Consider the following 22,292-nt stretch of genomic DNA (forward strand, 5'->3'; position numbering starts at 1 on the left):
TGACTCTGGCCTCCTCACGTTCCAGGCTCTCAGCTCTAAATTCAGCACCAGGTGAATTTAATTTTTTCTTTCTACAACTGCGATCTGTCTTCAGAACATGTGGGATTTCCTTCTCTGCTCCCTTTGCCGACTCACCCCCTTTGCAAATTTGTGGCTTCCCTGTCCAAATCTAATAGACCAGTCTCCACGCTGGACATGTTTTTGCGTAATGCTGGTCAGGTTATTCCACCTGTTGCCCATAAATGGGGTGATATCTCTTCTCCCCTTTGTAAATTGTGCCCACTTAGTGCCCTTGGTACTTTTCTCCTCATGTTCTGGGAATGTCCACCTGTGGCCGCTCTTTGGTATGCGGTCTCCTCCTTTCTTTCTGATCTGCCGGACGTGACTGTCCCTTGTTCTCCTCGATCTCTGCTACTCTTAGAGTTCTCTCTCCTTTCTTTTTCCCCTTCTCAGCAACAGACGATTTCTTTAATCCTCTGTCGCTGCAAAGCTGCTGTTGGTCTCAAGGTGGAACGACCCGAGTCGCTGCAGTTTCTGCACTCTCATAGTCTGGAGGGCTTCCCTTTACGATCTGATCATGTTGGAGCTGTCTGCTGCTCGAATAAATGGTGCCTCAGACGTCACTATAAATAATAGGGAGTGCAATGTTTCACTTGTACAAGGGTACATCGAGGAGAGCACATCGCCTACTGTGTTTGCTTAATTCTGGTACGGTTATGTAGGTATGCATATGTATAAATATATATATGCAAATATATTTGGTGTGTGTGTTGTGTATCTGTATGTAGATGTGTTTGTGTATTGTGTGTGTGTGTGTGTGTGTGTATGTGTGTATATATATGTGTATATATATATATAATATCCTCCTGAGACCCGACCTATTCATTTATGTCCATTGTAGTGGACATTGTATTTTTGCATTTATTTTTTCACTGATGTTGGGAAATGTATTTATTCTTGTTGTGCACTAAAGAGGACATGCTGTGAAATTAAAATAAGAATAAATTTGAAAAAATCTAAATTGTAAGATGTCTTATTTCCTCCAAAGACAAATAACCTACAATTGAAGGACACTTTTTTTCTTGGGTCTCAGCAGGATATGGGTGGGTGCCTGTGAGGTTTTGGTTCTGGTGTTTTTTCTCTTCTGTTTTGTATGTTGAAGAGTTCTGATGTGTCACTTTTGTGTGCATTATACTAAAACCCAATAAAAAATTGGTTGCAAAAATGAAAAAGATTACCATGGATGCGACGTCACTGGCCAATAGGAATTTTTCAGCTCCATTGCAGAATAATCTTATATAATCGCCGTCGTATATGAGGTCTGTCGTTGACCGAAACATCATTATGCAGCATATCACTGTACTGATAAACAAAGATGTCTACAAAGGTGATTCTCCCCATTGTGTGAATCTGGGATGTCCAGGACAGGAGCAGCTCAGGTTGTAATAACTCACTGATTTATCGTCATCAGATGACAGGGCATGAGAATCCACCGTAACTTAAGCTGTGTCAGTTTCACATTACGGAAATGACTGTCAAGTTCATGGGACAGGAAACCTCATGATATTGTAATTTAGGTCACCTTTTTAGAACAATTGTCCAAGTTACAAATATGTGCATTTTAAAACATGCAATGCGATTTTGATTTCAAGAAAAAAAGGCCTCTATGAGGATATGTGCATTATTAAACAATTATTAAATTATTATTAAACAATTTCCCCATGGGATCAATAAGGTATCAATAATAATTATAATAATAATTATTATGTAATTATTTTTTTGTTTTGGATTATTGTTTGTGATTATGATCGAGGTACACAGATGAAATCTTTTTACACTTTCTTTAGAAAGTGAAGTTAGCAAAAACACTTTCAGATTTCTTCATAATTCTTCTTCTGCTTTCTGACTGCACACCTTTCAGAATCCTGGGCGTGAAGCAATGCTGACTGATATCGTAAGAAAGAACGTATTGTTTTGTGTGTTCGACGCATTGCATCATTCGCGGGCGTAAATATAACGTACTGAAGTCTGCGGCTTAGCCCACATGTTGGCTACATGCCCACCCCCTATACTCTGTTCTATCTTAACAGATCATAGACAAGAGAAAGTCAAGAGAAAGGCAGTTATCCATCAATTCTTTTTCTGTAACCGCTTGTCCCATTCAGGGTCATGGGAAAGGCAGTCCCTAAAGTTCATAAGTTCATATGCAGAGTTACAAAGACAACTATTATCATAGTATCATAGAAATGACAACAGCTCCGGTAGTTGCATAGCTTTCTTGATTTATCTCTAGTGCAGGTTTCAATATGTACAAGTCACTCTGTTCACATTCATCTGATTAAACATGCGTACAATGCTCTCCCTGTATCTACTGCATAACGTCACCTGCTGAACTGTACCCTCAGTACTCCGAGCAGCAGAAAAACCTCCTGATGTCCATCGACATCTAGTAGTTACGGGACCCGGTGCGGTCGCCTTACAACTTCTTAGAGGGACAAGTGGCGTTCAGCCACATGAGATTGAGCAATAACAGGTCTGTGATGCCCTTAGATGTCCGGGGCTGTACGCGCGCCACACTGACACCGCTGGATAGTAGATGATGATCTCGGACTTTATATCGATGGTTATAGTGTAGTTAAATAACATGGTACTTAGATTAACCAGTTTAACTGTAATATCAACAAAATCTTGACCTCTGGTGTCCCAATATACGGCAATGAAAGTCTCGTACCAGCAGGCTCTGGAGCAGCTTTATCCACGATACCATCACTACCCCCATACACCTCACTGTTTACACGGTGGCCCGCCATCTGTTCTCTCATCATCATTTGCAACTGTCCGTACTTACATAAATAATGTATAAAACAGCGATTCTCAACCTTTTTGCACTTTGCACTCAGTCGTGACCCTATAAGAAGTATAGGTTTAAATTAACGCTATGACCAGGTACCCAGTGCAATCTGTAATTGACGCCAATCAATGCCTATCGCATGAATCTGATTGGATGTGGCAGTGAATATTAAATTAAACATCTGTGGTTTTGGTTTCTTGGATTGGTTGAGTGGGAAATCTGATCGTGGATCAGAATTGCTGGTTTTAAAATACTTACTTACATTTTCAACCGTGACTCACGACCCTTTCATGTTGGCCATGACCCAAATTTGGGTCACAACCCATGGGTTGAGAACCGCTGGGATAAAATATTCTTTCTTTCTATGTGTATTTAACTCATGCATGCCTTAATCCTTTGCTCCTTGTATGTAAATACTGCCAAAGAGTAAATTATTTTTACTATCTGCACATACTATATGTTGGAAAAAAAATCCTATATGTAAATCCTGCTTCAGTAACACTTTTTTTTTCTACTTTGCACTATAATTATTTGGAAATGTTGCCTTGCTGACCATTTTCTTCGGGTTTGTATGTATTTTACATCGATATAAATTTATATAATTTACTTATGATCTTGTAAATATTACCTCAATAGCACCAAATTATATTATTTGCACTTCTGGTTGCATGCAAAACTGCGTTTTGTTGTACTTGATCTTGTGACATGTGCAATGCCAATAAAGTTGAATCTTAATCTCTTAATCTTAAATATTAGGAAAACCTGGAGAGATGTGAGAAAGTAGTGGAGGTGAGTGTGTGCATTTGGTGAGAAGCAAAATGAGACAGTTGATCAGTAGCCCTGCAAAGGTAATGGGACTTACAGTGACATGAGCCAAGGGGTCGCCGAGGACCCAATTCAAGCAGGGCAGAGTGTGGCTCAGTGGGCTAAACCTGTGTGCCTGTAATCAGAATGTCATTGGTTTGAACCCGGACTCAGCACATATGTGGGTCCTTAAGCAAGGCCCTTAACCCCCAGCTCCCTGGGTACCCCAACAGGTGTCTGCCCTTTACAGACAGCATACTCTATAAAGAGCAAGTTGAGGCCAGTGTAAAAAGACAATTTCCCCACAGGAATCAAAGCATCAGTTATCATTAAACATCTAAAAGGTCATACTTGTTGAATTACTGGTGTGATCCAGGTATTTTTGTTCGATTGTGTTGTTTTTGACAGGGAGCTGGATTTGAATTTGTTGTTAAAAGCCATTGTTTGCACGAGCTTTGCGTTCCCGTATGCCCCGTATGCCCCGTATGCCCCGCATGCCCCGCATGCCCCGTATGTGCCCAGAATGCGACTCTCACAACCTACCAGCACTGCTGCAGCTGCACAAACAGGCTTCTCGTTGTTCCCGGTACAAGTTTAATATTTTGTATATTCCGTGAAATCTTTAGAGTATGCTCAGGACTCAGGATCACTCCCCATATAACCGATCTGCAGGAAGAAAGAAGTAATTTTGCTTCGAGGGCACAAATAATGTAGTATTATACTATTACTTATGCATTAATTAACCAAGAACTAAGTCTTAGTTACATACTGATCTAATGTTAACTCCTCATTAATTAATCATGATACTAATACTAATGTCGTTTATTCAGGAGATCGTGATGCGTCTTTCATCTCAAGTAGCAGCTCATAATAATTTGTACTTCAGTAGTAACTGAATTATGCCTAATTTGTGTCCATGTAAAGTGTTACTGCAATAATAATAATAATAATAATAATAATAATAATAATAATAATAATAATAATAATAATAATAATAATAATAATAATAATAATAATAATAATAAAAAAAGCCATGGGCTGCAGCTATCTGACATGCGATGAGTATCCCTGCCTGTAGGTTAGGTCAGAGAACAGGATTGTTGTGCAATGCTTATTTGGAAATTCAGAAAAACTAAGCCGGTTAAATGACGAGAAATAGTAAATACAATATTCCAGGCAGCATAGGGCACAAGGCCAGTCCATTGCAGGACACACAGATGCACGCATTATGGGCGACTGACGGGCACGTGCACATGGGTGGGGCCACCAGGGTCCTAGCCGACAGCTGATTGGCCCGTGGAGTGGCCCTCCCCTGTCACTCGCCAATACAAAACATATTATTGGCTAATGATAAGGTTGGTCCCTCTGTATGAATTTACCTTAAAGAATTATAGAATCACCCCTAGCAACTGAGCCACTCCACCACCCTGGTGCACCCATCCATTTCCCAGTCGCTTATCCTGGTCACGATCTCAGTGAGCCTGAAACCCTATCCCTAGGAACCGCAGGACACATGGCTGGGATCCACCCTGGCTGAAATAATGATGATGATCGCTGTCGACTTCCCACCCCCACCCTGCCGCTTACTGCATATTTCACTATCTGTTTACTATCAATTTACCGTTTATTTATTTGGGTGTGGTGGTGCAGCGGTTAGCACCGTTGTCTCAACATGTGTGGAGTTTGCATATTGTCATTGTGTCTGGTTTTCCCTCACAATCAATAAACTCACCAGGGTGAATTCGAGAAACCGTCTGTGTGTTTCAGTGGAGTGTGAATGTGCCCTGCGATGGGCTGGTGGCCCTGTCCTGGGTTGTTCCCCACCTGCTGTCCATATTCTCTGGGATAGGCTCCAGACCCGTATGACCCCGAGTAGCACAAGTGGCTACAACTTACAAGACATGGATGGATTTTTACAGGCAAATCGGATCATGAAAAGGTACTTTTTCCAGGTAAGATGAGATGGATGTAAACTGTCTCAGAAGGTCTTGTTCTCCAGAAGAGTTACCTGCCAAGAGATACAAGAGGGTGTGGAAACAGGCAGGTGCATGGAGATAAATAATGCAGACGCTTTGTGCCGCAAATTACTCTTTCCGTCTGCCGAATGTCAAAGAAAGTACCAGCTTTTTCCAAGGAATTTCTTCTAAAACAGTTGAATCACTTCCTATGAGGTTCCTGTGAAGTTTTCTCCACTGCTTTTTAATCAAACAATTCAATGCTGTCATGGCCTTTCACGATTTCTGCCTTGAGGATTAATGAGGTAACATTATACACTACTGCTGTTTGTGTTTATATTTTAGGTACTGTCTGACTGTCTGAATCATTTTATTTAATTTCAGCTACATTCATAGTTGCAGTTTTTTGCTGTTCAGATCAAGTGGCCAATCAAACATTTGGAAATTAAGCCGATAGCGATAATGTCAAGAGTCAGCCTACCTGAACCTAAGCCACTCTCATCTCTTCTTACATAAAATGGTAAGTAAAGGATGACCATTGTACTTAAATTCACACCCAAAAGCAATACAGCTACTTGATGAGTGGGAATTAATAATGTGTTGGCCCACCTTTGTGCCCAAGAGGTCACTTCATTTTGCTATTAACATACTGTTTCTGGCACTGCAGTGCTAAAGTTCATCTCCAGTAAAATCAAAAAACTAACTCTAACCTAATCAGAAATGGTTAGGGACATGTCCCAGCAAGCACCACACCTCCACAGATCTTCTTTTTTCTCCATGTCACGCTATGGCTGGTTCGCCTTATGTTTTTTAATTCAATGTGACACCAATGTACACAACGGTGTCTTATCAAAGGTCCCACAAAGATCACAGCCTGCTCACTGGATGGGGACATGCTCTCTCTCTCACACACACACAGCCCATGTGAATTTCTGCGCACTTCCGTGGATTTCAGTGGGACCCAGTGTGTGACCTTGATGGACACCATCTTTCATGGGCGAGAGATGAATCATCGATCCACATTATCTGCTTATGGTTTTAAACTGTAAAACTTTAAATCTGCCGATAATAATAATGAAAACATTCTAATACTATTGTCTTTTAGTGAAGACTGAAAAGATCGATGGAATACTTACAATGGGAGTGAACTCCTATGGTCAGACCACCAACCTGGGCTAAAGTTAGAGGAAATACCAGCAGAGAAAACAAGGTTCGAAAGTAAAATAACATAAAAAAAAGCCCAAACAGGTCATGAATCACAGCCTCTAAACATGGACACAAAGCTGGACGGGACTAAGTGAGGCAGTGAGCAGAGCAGCAGGGTTTACAGATCAGTTCATAACCTTAATCGAAGTTCCAGGCTGACACTGCAGAAAAAAGCGAGAGAGGAGCTCTGATTTACGCCACTCATATCTGCAGGTCGCAACATATTCCCCAGAAAAGTCAGCCAGCTGCAATCTGGTAACTGACAGAGCACTTCCATGGAACTGCATTTGGAGAACAGCCTAAAAAACAGGCTGTCACAATTTAGAAAATGGCACACACACACACACACACACACACACACACACACACACACACACACACACACACACACATATATATATACATATACATACACATATCAGGATTGGGGCCATTATAGAATGCATTCATCAATTCTATTCTAAATCAGGAAAATGAACTCGGATATATATATCCCAGTCATTTGGTTTTTACCACTTTATTTACAGTAAACACACATTGCATCATTTAATCATCTTATTTATCAGCATGGTAATTTAACCATTGTACCATGCAACACAGTCGGCTCATAGATGTTCTCTTTTGCACGTAGGTGTAATTCCGTTATTGTTTCCCCCTATTGTGTACGGCTGGACTCCTGTTATTTGGCAGGTCCCTTGTGTTCAGAATAAGTTGGGTAATGTTATGTCTTAATTTCAGGTTCATTCTAGTTCACTGACCTCATTTTATTTGACCCAGGATTCTCCTTTGTTGGATATATTGTATTTTGATGAGTTTTGGTTCTTGAGTAAATCTTATGTTGATAACCAACTCTGCTTCCCCGTGTCTGCTTACAATTACATATTCAATTTATAGATCTATATCTATAGCACGGAGATTACATCAATCATACAAAAATACAAATCCCAGGAATCTCCTAATATGTTTCCAATAAAAATAAACCAGTATGGTAAACACATTTCTCTTTCAGGATAAACTTTCTTTTGGGGTAAACAACAAAGCTGAAAGCTCCTTTAGGGAGGCATGAACTTCTGCAGAAGTTCAGAACTAGAACACGATGGTCGACCTGCACCGAGGTGCACAGCAGCGTTACTCTGAACAAAGTATATTTATGGGAAGTTATGATGTCACCCTCACAGTCAAGATGGCTCATCAGATCCCCCACTGTGATGAAAAGGGACGTCATGGAATAGACAAAACAACCACTGTCTGCAAGGAGACACTTTTTTCTGCACATGAATCTTTATCATGTACCAGTGTGGAACAGATCTGGAAGAAAGTCATATTTTTACTGCTCTGTGTGGTCACATAAATGAAAAGAGAGTTTTATGTTCCAGTCCCAAGAATAATCCCAAATACAACTGCTGCTTCCACGTAGGCATGCAAGAAGGAGAACAAGCATCCTGTAGCTTTCATGGGATGTGAAAATGCTGCTGGTCCGGTGACGCTCAGGCCCGGTCTAGAGAAGACATCGAAATAAAACCACTTGAATGCTTCAAATGTTTGCATTTAAAAGCAGTAAAGTCTAAAAGGAAGCACTTCTTTACACAGCGTGTAGTCAGAATATGGAATAGTCTTCCTGATAACGTAGTGCAAGCTGAATCCTTGGGTTCCTTTAAATCAGAGCTAGATAAGATTTTAACAACTCGAAGACCGAATGGCCTCCTCTCGTTTGTATAGTTCTTATGTTCTTATTTACGGATGGGTTTGGACATGGGTTTTTATAGCTGATTCAGTGCAGCTAATTACTAAAAGCTTGAACGTGTCCAAAACCCCTGCATCACACTCCAGGGTACAACGAACCTTCTGCCGAGGTCAAATGTCACCATGTCTCCACGAGCCGTTAATCTCACCTCCTACTTACATGTGCATCTCTAAAGTAAAGCTCTGGGAATACTAGCAGCCACAGAGACAACAAACACGGCTTTTGGAAAACAGGCAAGTATAAATGCTTTTATTAGTGCAGAGAACTTTGATGTGATCCGTACAAAACAATGCATAACATCTCACATGACTCAGATCCTGCGGCCCAATACTGTGAGAATTACATTCTGCATACATTCTGTGACTCTTTTAATAGTAAAACAGAACAACATGGAGCCATATGAATCAGTCTTCTTCTTTCTTCTCTGGCACCCAAAGACAGGGTCACATCTGTAAACCTGACCCCCAGGGGTATGTGGCTATGTGGCAGGGGGTGGGCAGGGAATCGAAATTCAACCAATCATTACTCCCCCCCCGCGCCAAATCTTGCAGATGTCATTGAACAACAGTTTCCATGTTGACTCCAGTGATGACATCATAACAAACAGGCAATACCAAAATGACAGCTGGAGGCCAACTCAGCTGCTAGCTAATATGACTACTTTGGAACAGCATGATCCCAACAATGAAAAAACAACCCCGAATAAAATCTACAGTTACAGTCCTGTAAAATGCAAGCTGTCTGGCAAGACTGGGCAGGGCAAGAACTGTGTGCAATTCTGCAAATAATACGAGGAACATGATTCCAGTGAGTTAGGTGGGGCACTGTACACACTGTAACCACTAACTCCTCCTGAGGAGAGGTGACTAAAACACTCAGCAAGTTAGCTGGTTAGAGTGGACTGTCTAGTGCCGGTTGTTCCCACGTTCACGTGTCTCAACGACAAAGCGATCAGTCAGACTATTCAAGCATCCTGCATCATTGTAGAATCAAGAAACGTCAGAACATGTACAAAAGCAAATGCAGACAAATCAAACATTTCTGGGTCAGCTATACAGTATTGTGCTACATGATTAAAAAATATTAAAGTAAACTGGCAAGACTCTGGCATATAGTGCGTGCAGTACTAATATAAGAAGGATAACAGAGCAAGGGGCACGGCAGCAGAAACTGGGTTCAAACGCTCTGGCCGTCCTGGAACAGCTAGACGTCAGCTTTGTCGAGCTGAAAAGGTAGCTTTTCTGTGGAAGAGGCCGGCGAGCTGCAGAAAGGGGTAAACAGGTTCTTTTCGGGAGTCGGGAAGCAGCTCCGCTTCTTCAGCCTGAATACGGAAGAAAGAAAGGCACCGTCGGCAGGTCTGCCCTACGGGGACCGGCGAGAACGGACTGGAGCGCTCTTACGTTTTCCTGGAGGTCCACAGCAACAGGGGGGCTACGAGGAGAGCGAGGACGGCGACGGGCAGCACGCAGGACAGCAGCATCTTCATCAGTGCACTGGCATCTGCGGAAAGTGAGGGAAATCAGGGTGTGCTGAAGGGAAAGCGCAGTAGATTCCCCACCCGGAGCACGCTGGTCACCTGGACTTATTGAACCAGGCAGACAACGGGGAAGGCTCCAGTCGCTCCAGAACCCTTTGTCTGCGCAGAACATGTGCACCCTAGACCTGACCCGGAAGCAGCCGGTCTCACTGTGACTGGGCGCCTCAAAGGTGCAGTTCATCTCCCGCGTGATGCAGCTCTCCTGTGAGGAAGAGGAGGGGGAGGCTCGCCGTCAACAGCATCTCCTCCCGGAACGGCGTCACAAAATTTCACGGACTCCAAATTTTGCGGACACTGAAAACGCGTCGAAATGATCCTGCTCTTCACGGAACGTTCCACATGACGGCATGGTGGCTCCGGATATGCAACTGAATGGCACCAATTAACGCTAACGGGGGCTTCTGGGAAACGTACCCCTGGACGCTCAATATGGAGCTGATCACCCAATCATGACGGTTAGAGGGATGGTGCCCTGAAACACGTACAGGACAGGCAGCATCCGGACGAATTCGGTGCTGTTCAAGACGGTACCACCAGGATTAAAGGCTTCGATAAGGTTGCCAAATAAATTACATAACAAACATTTTATTATGTCCTGTTTAGGTTGAGCTGCTGTTACCTGTTTTTCAGCTCTGTTTGTACTTATTTTATGTCTGTGATCAGTGTTTAATATGAAAATGTGGAGCATAGTAGCCGAAGGGGAATTTTCCAGCATGCTGTTGAGACCAATGCATTTCCGGAGAATTTCTCCCGTGCTGTACGTCCTTCGGGCTAGAGGGACTTTTGCAAACCAAAATAGGTGCCGTCTGAAATAACAAGCATCCTCCACATTTGTTCAAATCTGCAGTGACACGTTTTCCAAAACAAGACACTTCTCAGTCTTATCAACGCCATCTCAGATTCAAGTTTCTGTTGAAAATGAATGCTACTGTGATATTCAAGACTGTCATCGGAATGCAGCTTAACGTATACGTGTCAAAATAAGCCCTTGACAACCTTTGAAAAGGATCAGGAACATTGTGTGTCACTCTCTGAATTTGTTTGGCAAATGCACGTCACACATTAACGGAAAATATTAACTTGACATGTCCAGCTGTCATAATTTCAGGGAGCAGCTTTCTGACAAAGTATTCTAATCATGACTGAAAATCAAACTGATAGCAGAAGATGAGAATTTGCATACCATGATACCATCCAGCAGGGACTCCACCTCAAATTCCAGACATCTGTGGTAGATTCTTCCTTCAGGTGGTGACCATTCCACAGTGACATTCCCATCAGGGTGTGCCATGAGCTTCAAAGTCTCAATAACAGATGGTTTTACTACAAGAAAACACACAGGTCTCTGGTTAATTTGTTCCCAGATAGGGAACAATCCAGGATGGGACACCAACCCATCGCAGGGCATATACACCTACAGGCAAGTTGGGGACTCCAACTGACCTTAGAATGTTCTTGAATTGTGAGGGGGAAACAGGGTACTTGAAGGAAACCCCACAACGATATGAATGTGAAGACTCCAAACATGGAGCCAGGGTAGAGACTCAAACCCCAGACCCAGAGGTGTGAGTCAACAGTGCTAACCACTGCACCACCACACCATCCTCTCAAAAACGTGCTTTTCCTTTAGCATTTTAGTACTTGTTGAACCCTTCGGTAGTCACCGTGACTGCCTGCTTGGTAAACCTGGGCAAAAAGGTCGTTTTGCATAAAGCATCAGTTGAGAAATCAAATGTAAATAAATGATAATGCACATGGCTATTTGCTGAGATGTAAGCACACCGGTGTGCTGAGCTAGCCAGAAGAGCGGGAGCTAATCTCCAAGCAGCAGAGGTCGCATTAAATGAACATTTTCCATCACTGACATAATATTTTAGCCAATGATGGAAAAATCTAGAATATTAGAACACTAGTGAGGGCGATCTACTGTTACTTCAAGTAATTTGCACTCCAGTTCCATTGGTGGTGAGTATGCATATTCATTAGCCATTTTCTAGTCTTGTCTTTGATCTTCCGTGCAAGACCTCATTGTCTCATACCAAGAAACGTGCTGATTGGTTGACCACAAGCACTAGCGCTAACTTGGAAGTTACGTGGAAATGGTAAAAAATAAAAGAGAAGTAGTGAAGCAAAAATTGAGCATATGCAATTATTTTCTTACTTCAGTTACATTTAATGCATTAATGAATACCTTGCTTGGTGTTGGCGGTGAAACTTGCCAGCGCTTATTGACAGAATAACGTGACATCGTATTTTTATTCTGTGGAAAACGAAAGCTCGATCTACTGGCCAGATGTAGCAATAAATTCTAGACATGTCGCGGGCCGTATAAATTAAAAATGTTAAAAAGGCTGTGTCCCGTCCCGTCCCCGCAATAGCTAAAAAAATTACTTGTTCATCCTCCACTGTTTTGGCGTGGCGTTTCGAATGAAATTACGTGTGAAATTTAACCTTCGAGCTTTTTTGCGTCTCTCGTGCTTATTTAGAATAAAGGTCATAGTTCCTGTTGTGCGGTGGGAAAGCGGCACAGGAAAGTTTCCAGGAGCTACTGAAGTCGCCGGCTGAGACGGCTCAGGAACTCAGAACCAGGAACCAGCTTCCGAAACTTCAGCGGGCAAGTGCCTATACGGATGACGTTTATCGGCCAGCGGCAGGACAAGCTGCGGTCCACAAAAAGTAATTTGTCTGCTTGGTGCGGAGTTGACATGAAAGGGGACTGCACGGTTGGTGTCTGTTCTTTCTTTGCCCTTACAAACGCATTAACTGAAGCTCATTCCGTATATCAGTTATTTTAAAAATAAAATGCTAATAAATGTCTTATAAAAAAATGAAAATTAAAATGGCAGAATTTTTACAACCCTGTCCGGCAAAAAGACAGACAATGTGCAAGTCCAACACAGCCTCTGCTCTGCACCTACCAAGATTCTGGATCTGTAAGCTGAAGTAGGCCGGCTGCAGGGGCCTGTTGCTGGACGATCTGTTCACGCAGATGTTGAAGTCGGAGAACTCGAGCAGCATGTCCAGAGGGAAGCTGCAGCCAACTCTTTCTGCGCCGGAGAAGATGTAGCCTGGACACTCCAGGGCTCGTTCCATATTCTTGTGCCTGCAGGTGGGAAATTAACTGACGTCACATTTACTGTAAATCCTCATGTACAACATAGCTGATGAACATGACCAAAGTACTACAAACGTTGCAAACGTATCTTCTCAAAACTCTAAACAAGTGCCCAGTGAAACATGATTGGTCCAGAGTTGGGGGCCAAGGGCCTTGCTCAAGGGCCTACGGACATACGACTATTCTGCCAAAACCCGGTTCGAAGCAACGACCTTCCGATCATAGGCGGCTTAGCCCACTGAGCCACACTGCAACCAAAACACGAAATTAAATCTTGCGAAGATTAGAAAGAACAAGGGGAACTTGAACAGTCCATACCAGTAGAAGAGAGACGTTTGGGTGGGTCCTGGCTGGTCTCCAGTCTCATTCCAGGTACATTCCATGAACTCTTTACGATGAAAGATACAGCTAAAGCCAGCGATCTTTGGCCCGATGTCTGCAGAAGTCCAAACGAACACAGAAAAACGGAGAGTTACGCAAACACGCAGTTTGATGGCTGTCTTTGGACTTCCTGCTGCCTTTGTTCTGAGAGGGATATCCTGTGTACCTTAGTCCATGGTTTGAAAGGCAAAGAATCTGTCTTGCTAAATGTTAACAACCTATCCAAAAGAAACATTGTACAAGGCAGTCCCAGGTTACAAACAAGATCTCTTCCCTAAGTCTGTGTTTAAGTACAATTTGTAGGTAAGTTGAAATAATAATAATAATAACATATAATATAACTAATATATATATAACTGAAGCTGATGTTTTGCAAAGCCTAGCTAAGCTCAAAATAAATAAATCACAGGGCCCTGATGGCATCTTACCTATAGTGTTAAAAGAGATGAGGGATATTATTTGCCGACCCTTAACTCTACTGTTTCAAAAATCCTTATCTGAAGGTGTGGTACCTTCTGATTGGAAGCATGCCAACATAACGCCCATTTTCAAAAAAGGGGATAGAAGTAATTTGTCAAACTATAGGCCAATCAGTCTAACTTGTATAACTGGTAAAGTTATGGAGGCTATAATCAAAGAGAAAATGGTAGATTACCTGGACTCAAATAACATTTTGAGGGATAGCCAGCATGGATTTAGGAGAGGTAGATCCTGTTTAACAAATCTGCTGGAGTTTTTTGAGGAAGCTACTCAGGAAGTTGATGATAAGAAGGCCTATGATGTCATCTACTTAGATTTCCAAAAGGCTTTTGATGTTGTTCCCCACAAGAGGCTCTCACTTAAACTCAAAGCGACAGGTATTTTAGGAACTGTAGCGACTTGGATTGATAACTGGTTAACGGATAGGAAGCAGCGAGTAGTTATAAGAGGCTCAATGTCACAGTGGGCCTGCGTTCATAGTGGGATACTGCAGGGTTCAATTTTAGGAGCACTTTTGTTCCTAATTTACATAAATGATATAGACACCAATATATACAGTAAACTGGTGAAATTTGCAGATGACACCAAGGTGGGTGGTGTAGCTGATACTGAACTAGCGGCTCAGCAGCTACAGCGGGATCTTAATTTAATTAGTGACTGGGCTGACACCTGGCAGATGAAATTTAACATAGACAAATGTAAGGTACTCCATGTAGGGAGCAGAAATATAAAGTACAGGTATTTTATGGGACCTACTGAAATAAAGGTAGCTGATTATGAGAAAGACCTTGGTGTGTATGTTGATGCTTCCATGTCTCATTCTCGCCAGTGCGGGGAAGCAATAAAAAAGGCCAATAGGATGTTGGGGTATATCTCCAGGTGTGTGGAGTTTAAGTCAAGGGAGGTAATGCTAAGATTATACAATTCCTTGGTGAGACCTCACCTAGAATATTGTGTACAGGTTTGGTCACCATATCTTAAAAAGGACATAGCAGCCTTAGAAAAGGTGCAGCGTAGGGCCACAAGAATGATTCCTGGTCTTAGAGGAATGTCATACGAGGAAAGGTTATTTGAGCTAAATCTGTTCAGCCTCAAGCAAAGGAGACTGAGGGGGGACATGATCCAGGTCTATAAGATTCTAACAGGTTTGGATGCTGTTCAACCGAATAGTTACTTCAGCATTAGTTCAAATACAAGAACTCGTGGCCATAGGTGGAAATTAGCAGGAGAACATTTCAAACTGGATTTAAGGAAGCACTTCTTTATACAGCGTGTAGTCAGAGTATGGAATAGTCTTCCTGATAACGTAGTGCAAGCTGAATCCTTGGGTTCCTTTAAATCAGAGCTAGATAAGATTTTAACAACTCTGAGCTATTAGTTAAGTTCTCCCCAAGCGAGCTCGATGGGCCGAATGGCCTCCTCTCGTTTGTATAGTTCTTATGTTCTTATAGTAATGATATATGTAAATGGTACTGTACTGTGCATCGAGCTGACGAACTGTTAAAACCGTGCAATGTTTTCACGAGCGTCACAAAGTAGTGCATGTATTTGTTGTGTTTAATTTGTGTTAAAGCAGTCCCTTCGTAAGTAGGAGTTGTCTGTAAGTTGGACATATTTAACCTGAGAATTGGTTGCTGCTTTGGTTTGAAGGGTATTTTTAATAATGTGGTGAATTCACAGTAAATTTAAATCAAGAACATTTCCCCACTGTCTTCGCACATCTGCATTCCTCCCTTTTCCTGGGAAAAGCCCTCGGTCAGGGGGAGAGAATCCCTGTGGCCGGCTCCCTCCCGGTCATGCCCCAGATCTTGGTGCGCATCGAGCCGAGGGTCACCGAACCTCATGGTGACTCCTCCTGGGTCTGTTTCGTTTCACTGTCCTCGTGAGAGATGCAGCTTCTGCAGAATCTTATCCTCGAGCATTTGCACGGATTTGTCACTGTTTCCATGGTGATCCCACCCTGGGATGCACTCCAGGCACACTGGGAGCGCAGATATTGGAGGGGAGGATAAATGGATGGATGTATCTACCTCACTGTCCATACCATAATACTCCTGATGATGGTTGCCTGGGTGATGTGCTGTGCTGGGATTGTGGCAAATATAAATTTATGTCTTTATAATTTGAGAACGTTATGTGGCCGTGATTCATGATCGTTACCATGTACCATCCCTGATTATTGCAGATCCTACAGGACTCCCCCTAGTGGCCCTTTTGTGCAATAGCTCACGCTCAGATCTTGGTCTTACCTCCACCGGAAGGCTTCAGGACCAACTCGGCAGGTGGGCTTAGGAGCTCTGAGTTGTTGGTGCAAGGCCCCCTAAGTAACGTGAACACCTTCACTTGCACCTCCTTTCCAAGGTCAAACTGGGCATGAAAGCTCCGGTGAGTCGTCCTGATAGTCTGGAAGAAACGGCAGGGAATCCCTCATTTAGCCACAAAGTGATATGTGTCACATAGGCCTGAATTCTGAATGATGCCCCCGAGCTTAATTCATAACAGCCCAATCAAGCCTAAGTGACTGAAAAAGAGGCGGGACCCAAAGCTCTGGATGCAAAATCATACTTTTATAAGTAACTTTATTGTTCAAAGTCCAACAAATGAATACAGTGGGTGAGAATGGGTACAGTAGTTAAAAACATCTGAAGGAATTCTTTCAATTCTCAGCTTAATGAAAAACTTGCAAAATCCAAAATCATGACTGAGGGTTTGCACAACATTCCAGAGAAAGCAAGATAGCGGGAATCAGAGGCTGTGTGACGCACTCATTCTTAAACAGCACGTTCATTTTTTTATTTTAAGGACGTAACAGAAACGGAATCTTTCAGATACTGCACAATGAATCTATCCAGTAAGGTAGTGCTTCAAAATGAGCAATGCTCTGTTTTTCACAACCTGTCTCTGACTTTCTGCTGTTTCTGTGACTTGGAAAAAGCCATCAAGCGTACGTGAAGCCTGGCCAGTTAATGCTTTTGCCAAGTCAGTAAGTCTGTTAACAACATTGTTTCTGTGTTAAAATTATGAAGAAACGACTGAACTGAAAAGAGTGAAGAAGCCAAGGTCATGTCTGCCAACAGACTTCATTACTCAATGTTCACAGCCCTCTATTTATAGCAACAAAATACGCTACAGGACATCACAGGAGAGGAGAGGCTAAATCCCACCCCTCAGCGCAGCCTGTTTTCTGTCACACTGATTGGTGGAGCATTCGAAGATTTTCTCCATGATGTCTCTCCAGCCGCATGAGCTGTTCCAAACCTGAATTTAAGAACGCACCATGGAATTTCTTCTATAAATCGCCACACTGGCATCAATTCAGGCTGCAGGCAACGGTGTAGCTGTCAGGCTTTTACAAACCACTCACGATTTCTCATCACCACGTCCACCGATTGCCAAGATGATGCATTACGTCTTATTTTAGAGATGCTTTTTTTTTCTTTAAAGAAAGCAATGTCAACCAGTCCCTGGAGCAAGTACGGCTTAATTTTACTCTGTCAATCATGAGACTCAAACCAGAGACATTTCAATCAGTGTTCTAACCCACAGTATCACAGATTGCTAAAAATGCAGAATCGAGAAACCAAGGAGTAACTGATGATCTCACACACGCAAGGCGGGTATTCTCCAACTCAGCTACGTACAGTATATCCTCAGTGCCCAAAGCCATCTCAGCTGACGTAACCCAGAGGACCATAATTAGATGAATCACATTGCTAAGTATAAGCATGACCGGCTGGGAACGAACAAGGAGAAGACTTATGTGCGAGGAATTAAAAAGGCCGTGGCCAGCTGGGAATGAACAAGGAGAAGACTTAAGTGCGAGGAATTAAAAAGGCCGTCCAGGAACGCGGCTGCCAGGTGTGCTTACCGTCCACCTGTCCTGGTAGGTGTTGAAATACTGAAGCTGGAAGCGGACGGAGCAGCGGGCGACGTTCTTCAACGCGGGGGGCAGTGCCCATCCTATGCGCAGCCGGCCCAGGTGGCCTGGGTCTGTTATACGCAAATCAGCCGGAGGATTGACTGCAGGACGACAGCAATGACCGTATGGATTAGCAGTGCCAAAAGGGACCCGCCCCACAGCTCCTTGGCTGCACAGTGATGCTACCATTTCATTCAATTCATTTTACATATGTTTTATATAGCGCCTTTCACAACACAGTCGCCTCAAGGCAATCTATTATTACATCATTTGCGGCAAAGGGCATGGACACCGGAGCCAGAAATCTGTCGTCAGTTCTCTTTATTTTGACAGGAGTGTAGACTATAGCCCTTTCATTTAAAGCATACCTGGTATGTTATAGGATGACAAGTCATGCTGGAAAAAATCTCTGGATTTCTTTATTATTATTATTATTATTATTTTTAAAAAGCAGAACGGGTTTACATGCAGTGTTAAATGGTTCTTACTTGTCAATCTGTTTATACCCAAGCAGAAGTTCCAATTTCCAATGAGAAGGAACCAAGGCAGGATGCTTGCAGTCCAGTATCTCACTCTTATCATTTTTTAAAAACCAGTCTCCTAGGTAAGCAGGATATGATACATACATACACAAATGAGTCAGACATCACTTGGCTTAATTCCACTTAGCCATTACTGTAATTTATTTTCTAACTAAATATGAATTCAACTCAACACTATCTGTCTATCTATATAAAGTCATGCCATATCAACTTCTATCTGATTGTCACATTGCTTGTTTGTTTTAAATACTTTCAGTTATAAAAATGTCCAAAAATAAGTGTAACGTGCGAGCAGTAATGCCGCCTTCACGGGACCGTTGTATTGATTAATAAATTTACATCCAGTAGGTTGCAGGTTTGAGTCACAACAATTACAACTGTAAATTTCCCCATTTGTAAAATATTTTAAACATATAATTCGTAACTTTTGTATGAATATTATAATTGTAATAACAAAGCAAAATGCCTAAATACTATGTTATGTTTTGTTTATACATAAAAGTTATAAGTTGTAATAGCCTAGTTATCCTCATCATGAATAAGACGATGGAAGTAAAATACCAGCAACGAACAGTTTCATTTTTTTTAATTATATACTATAAACAAAACGAAACAGTTCAACAGTTAATACTTACATACAGGATCCGAAACGCTGGAGTAGAATAATCCGGTGTAAACTATAGAATGCAGAATCCTTGTGAGGCGATGTAAAACCGTCCAATAGAACTTTGTCAGGTGGTTTGGAATTCGCAGTACAGCGCCACCCAATGGACATATTGGGGAAAAATAAATAAACCCAACAAAAAAAATTGACGTTCATGTGTCAAACATGTCTCAACCAGATTGTTTTTTTTTGCAACTTGCCATGCCCAATTAAATAGTCCTAATGAAAATTCCCAATAGCTCATCAAAACCGCATATTTAGAGTTACAAGATTTCATAATTATTCGTTTAGACCCCCCCACATTTAATACAAAATATTAGTTCGCCCAGCACTGTTTCTATTGCTTCGCGAAAGAATGCATTCCATTTGATGGATATGAGAATACACATAGCACTGAAAGACCACTCCGGGTTTTGCAGGAAATGGCATCTAATTCATTAAAAAATCTCTGGGGGAGGGTCCCCAGACCCCCCACCAATGTGCCCCCCCACATTCAAAATGCTTCTTACGCACCTGCGTGGACGTTACGTATTCCTGGGTTCGACCAGGTTCATGCAGAATAAGTGAACGATGGACTCTCCTGGGAATCTGTTATTTACAATGTTCTCATAAGCATTGCAGAATCGATGTCTTTTAACAAGGTTGTTGGTTGCTGCATAGTATAAGGTGAACTGTCAAAATCAGTCATTCGGGTGCATCAACAACAGCGCTAGAAAAACTCCTCAATATTCACAATACTGAAAAAGTACAGCAGAATGTGCTTATCCATACAGAAACTTTGAGCCATGCGTACGAACATTTTAGAGAAAATTGGCGACCCAGGTGGAGATGGTGAACTGAAGCTATATAGTAGGGAAGATGTAAGTGGCATCATTACACATGTAATTATGTATTGTGCTTGTAAGTCATAACTCGTACATTTAATTTCACCTCATAGCACGTATCACACAAATACATCTACTTTATCATACCGGTTTCATTTGTGATAATGAGCCATAATAATTCCTTAAGGACTTTTCAATAGTAAAATATATAAGCCGACTCAAATCTCAAATCAAACTACACTTGTAATATTTCATGAGTGCTGTCTCGCACTACACTGTTAAAATGTAAATACACTCAGTGACAAAAGAAGTTAAGTTCCTAGAAATAATGGTCCAATTTGGATGTAATTTGGTTCACGTGTAGAGCAGTGACGGGTATGTAAATGATGTGACTTGCAAGGAGCTGGCTGGTCTAGTCACCAGACACAGAGGACGCCTCGTAGACGCATTAGACAGCATTACCAGCACGTGAGGGAGTTTGACAGGGCTCGCATTGTGGGTTTGCATGAGGCTGGCTGGTCGTATCGTACAGATGCCCGGCATGTGGGGCATGCAGATGTCACAGTCGCCCGATATTGGAGCCAATGGGCAGGTGAGGGCACCCAGACACGTCATAAAGGTTCCAGTCGCCCAAGACAGACCACACCAAAGGAGGATCGTCGTACTGTGCGCCAAGCATTACAGAACCCCCATACCATCCGGACACAGGTATTGGACTCCACAACATCCCGTGTCATCGAACACTGTGTCTCGACGACTGCATGGTATCAGCCGGACTACGGGTTCACCGTCCCATGCGCAGGCTGCCGTTAACAGCAGCGCAGAGACGGCTGCGTTTGGCGCGGTGCCGTAACCGGGAGGCATGGACTGATGACGAGTGGCGTCGTACCGTGTTCAGTGATGAATGTCGGTTCTGCGTTACCATGGATGACCGCCGTGTGCAACTTTTTCCCAGCTCTACTATTTCTCAGAATAGAGATGCTACTGAGACGCATTTTCGCATCACGGATAATTCACACATTAGTAGAATGTAAATGCTTTCTATTTACATAAGCAAATTCATTCTCTGAAGCTACCTTTATAGCAACGTGCGTCAGTCACTCCGAATCTATTTGGGAAACCGGACGTTGTTGGGAATTGCACTTTGATGTTTGCCTATTCAACCACAGTGTAAGGAAATCTTGTTACCTGGATGAGAAGCAGATATTACTTTGCCATTCAAGGTGCGACTCAATGATGACTGAGAAATTCCTGATCAGCCTGCCAGTTTACGTCCAAAACCTCCTGCCGGCCCCATTTTGGCACACAGCTCCAAAAGGGTAGCTTGTGCAAATCTAAAGAAGCCCGTCATCATCATGGGACATGAAATCAGCATATAAATAAATCAATAAATAAATAAATACGCAGTCTCTTCTAATTCTTCCATTTGCGATGCCTTCTAACAGCGCCAAAGCAGCCATGGTAGCTGGAATAGTTTGGCCATTCTGTCCACCAATTTATAGTTACAGATAGATCAGAATCAAGCGTCTTAATTCATTTCGGTGTATTTGATGAAGCCTGCATCATGAATGCGAATAGGCCTATACAAAAGAAAGGGAAACCACACCACAGTAGCACCGATTTGACCGAGCAGCTACCAAATGTGCGTAGAGTTACGCCAAGTTTAGTTTTCATGCATCTGGATGCGAGCGCGGAAGCATTTTTGTGCGTAAGCACCATATATACATATGAGGCCCCCGGCCGGTTTCAAAAGTAGCCCTACTTGCCTAAAAAGTATAGCACACTTAAATCAAGTGTTATTACAAAAAGAAACTCATCCTTTAAAATTCATTATAAGATATATAGTGCAGCACAAGAAGGAAATCTGAGTTGCATATTTTCTTTTTATTCAGAAAAAGCAAAGAAACTTTATGAGTTTGATGCCACGCATTAGCAAAATGTTTTTTTTTCCAGTAGGAAACAAAACATCGATTTACAAACATCAAACTATAACAATAATAACAACAGCAGCAACAACAATCATAGTAATAGTGGTAGTTACTTTACACCTGAGAGACATACAGCCCTAGAGCTCTGAAAAAATGTACATTTTTAAATCCTGGTATAATCGTGGTTCTGCTGGCAGAAGGCTACACTGAACAGCAGGTTGTTTCCAGGTTCAAAGTTTTTAAGAGAGCAGTACACAACAACAAGATGAAGCAGGAGATAATCGGGACGACCAAAAAACAGCCAGGTAAAAGGCGGAAGCAACTTTCTGACGCCAGAGATAA

General features: G+C 42.4%; 1 protein-coding gene across 1 annotated transcript; it reads right to left on the reverse strand.

Moving 5' to 3' along the window:
* Positions 1 to 8,780: 8,780 nt before the first annotated feature.
* On the reverse strand, positions 8,781 to 19,734 carry LOC111850601 (interleukin-13 receptor subunit alpha-2-like). Its single transcript, XM_023824650.2, has 11 exons — positions 19,712 to 19,734; positions 19,170 to 19,260; positions 18,481 to 18,592; positions 17,942 to 18,093; positions 16,323 to 16,476; positions 13,531 to 13,648; positions 13,016 to 13,200; positions 11,281 to 11,420; positions 10,137 to 10,299; positions 9,961 to 10,060; positions 8,781 to 9,881 (listed from the first exon to the last, which is right to left on the reverse strand). The coding sequence occupies exons 3-11, from the start codon at positions 18,572 to 18,574 to the stop codon at positions 9,764 to 9,766; spliced, it is 1,224 nt and encodes a 407-aa protein (XP_023680418.1). The 5' UTR covers positions 18,575 to 18,592; positions 19,170 to 19,260; positions 19,712 to 19,734; the 3' UTR covers positions 8,781 to 9,763.
* Positions 19,735 to 22,292: the final 2,558 nt, after the last annotated feature.

The sequence above is a fragment of the Paramormyrops kingsleyae genome, chromosome 24 (assembly GCF_048594095.1).
Source record: "Paramormyrops kingsleyae isolate MSU_618 chromosome 24, PKINGS_0.4, whole genome shotgun sequence".
NCBI classification, from domain to species: Eukaryota; Metazoa; Chordata; class Actinopteri; order Osteoglossiformes; family Mormyridae; genus Paramormyrops; species Paramormyrops kingsleyae.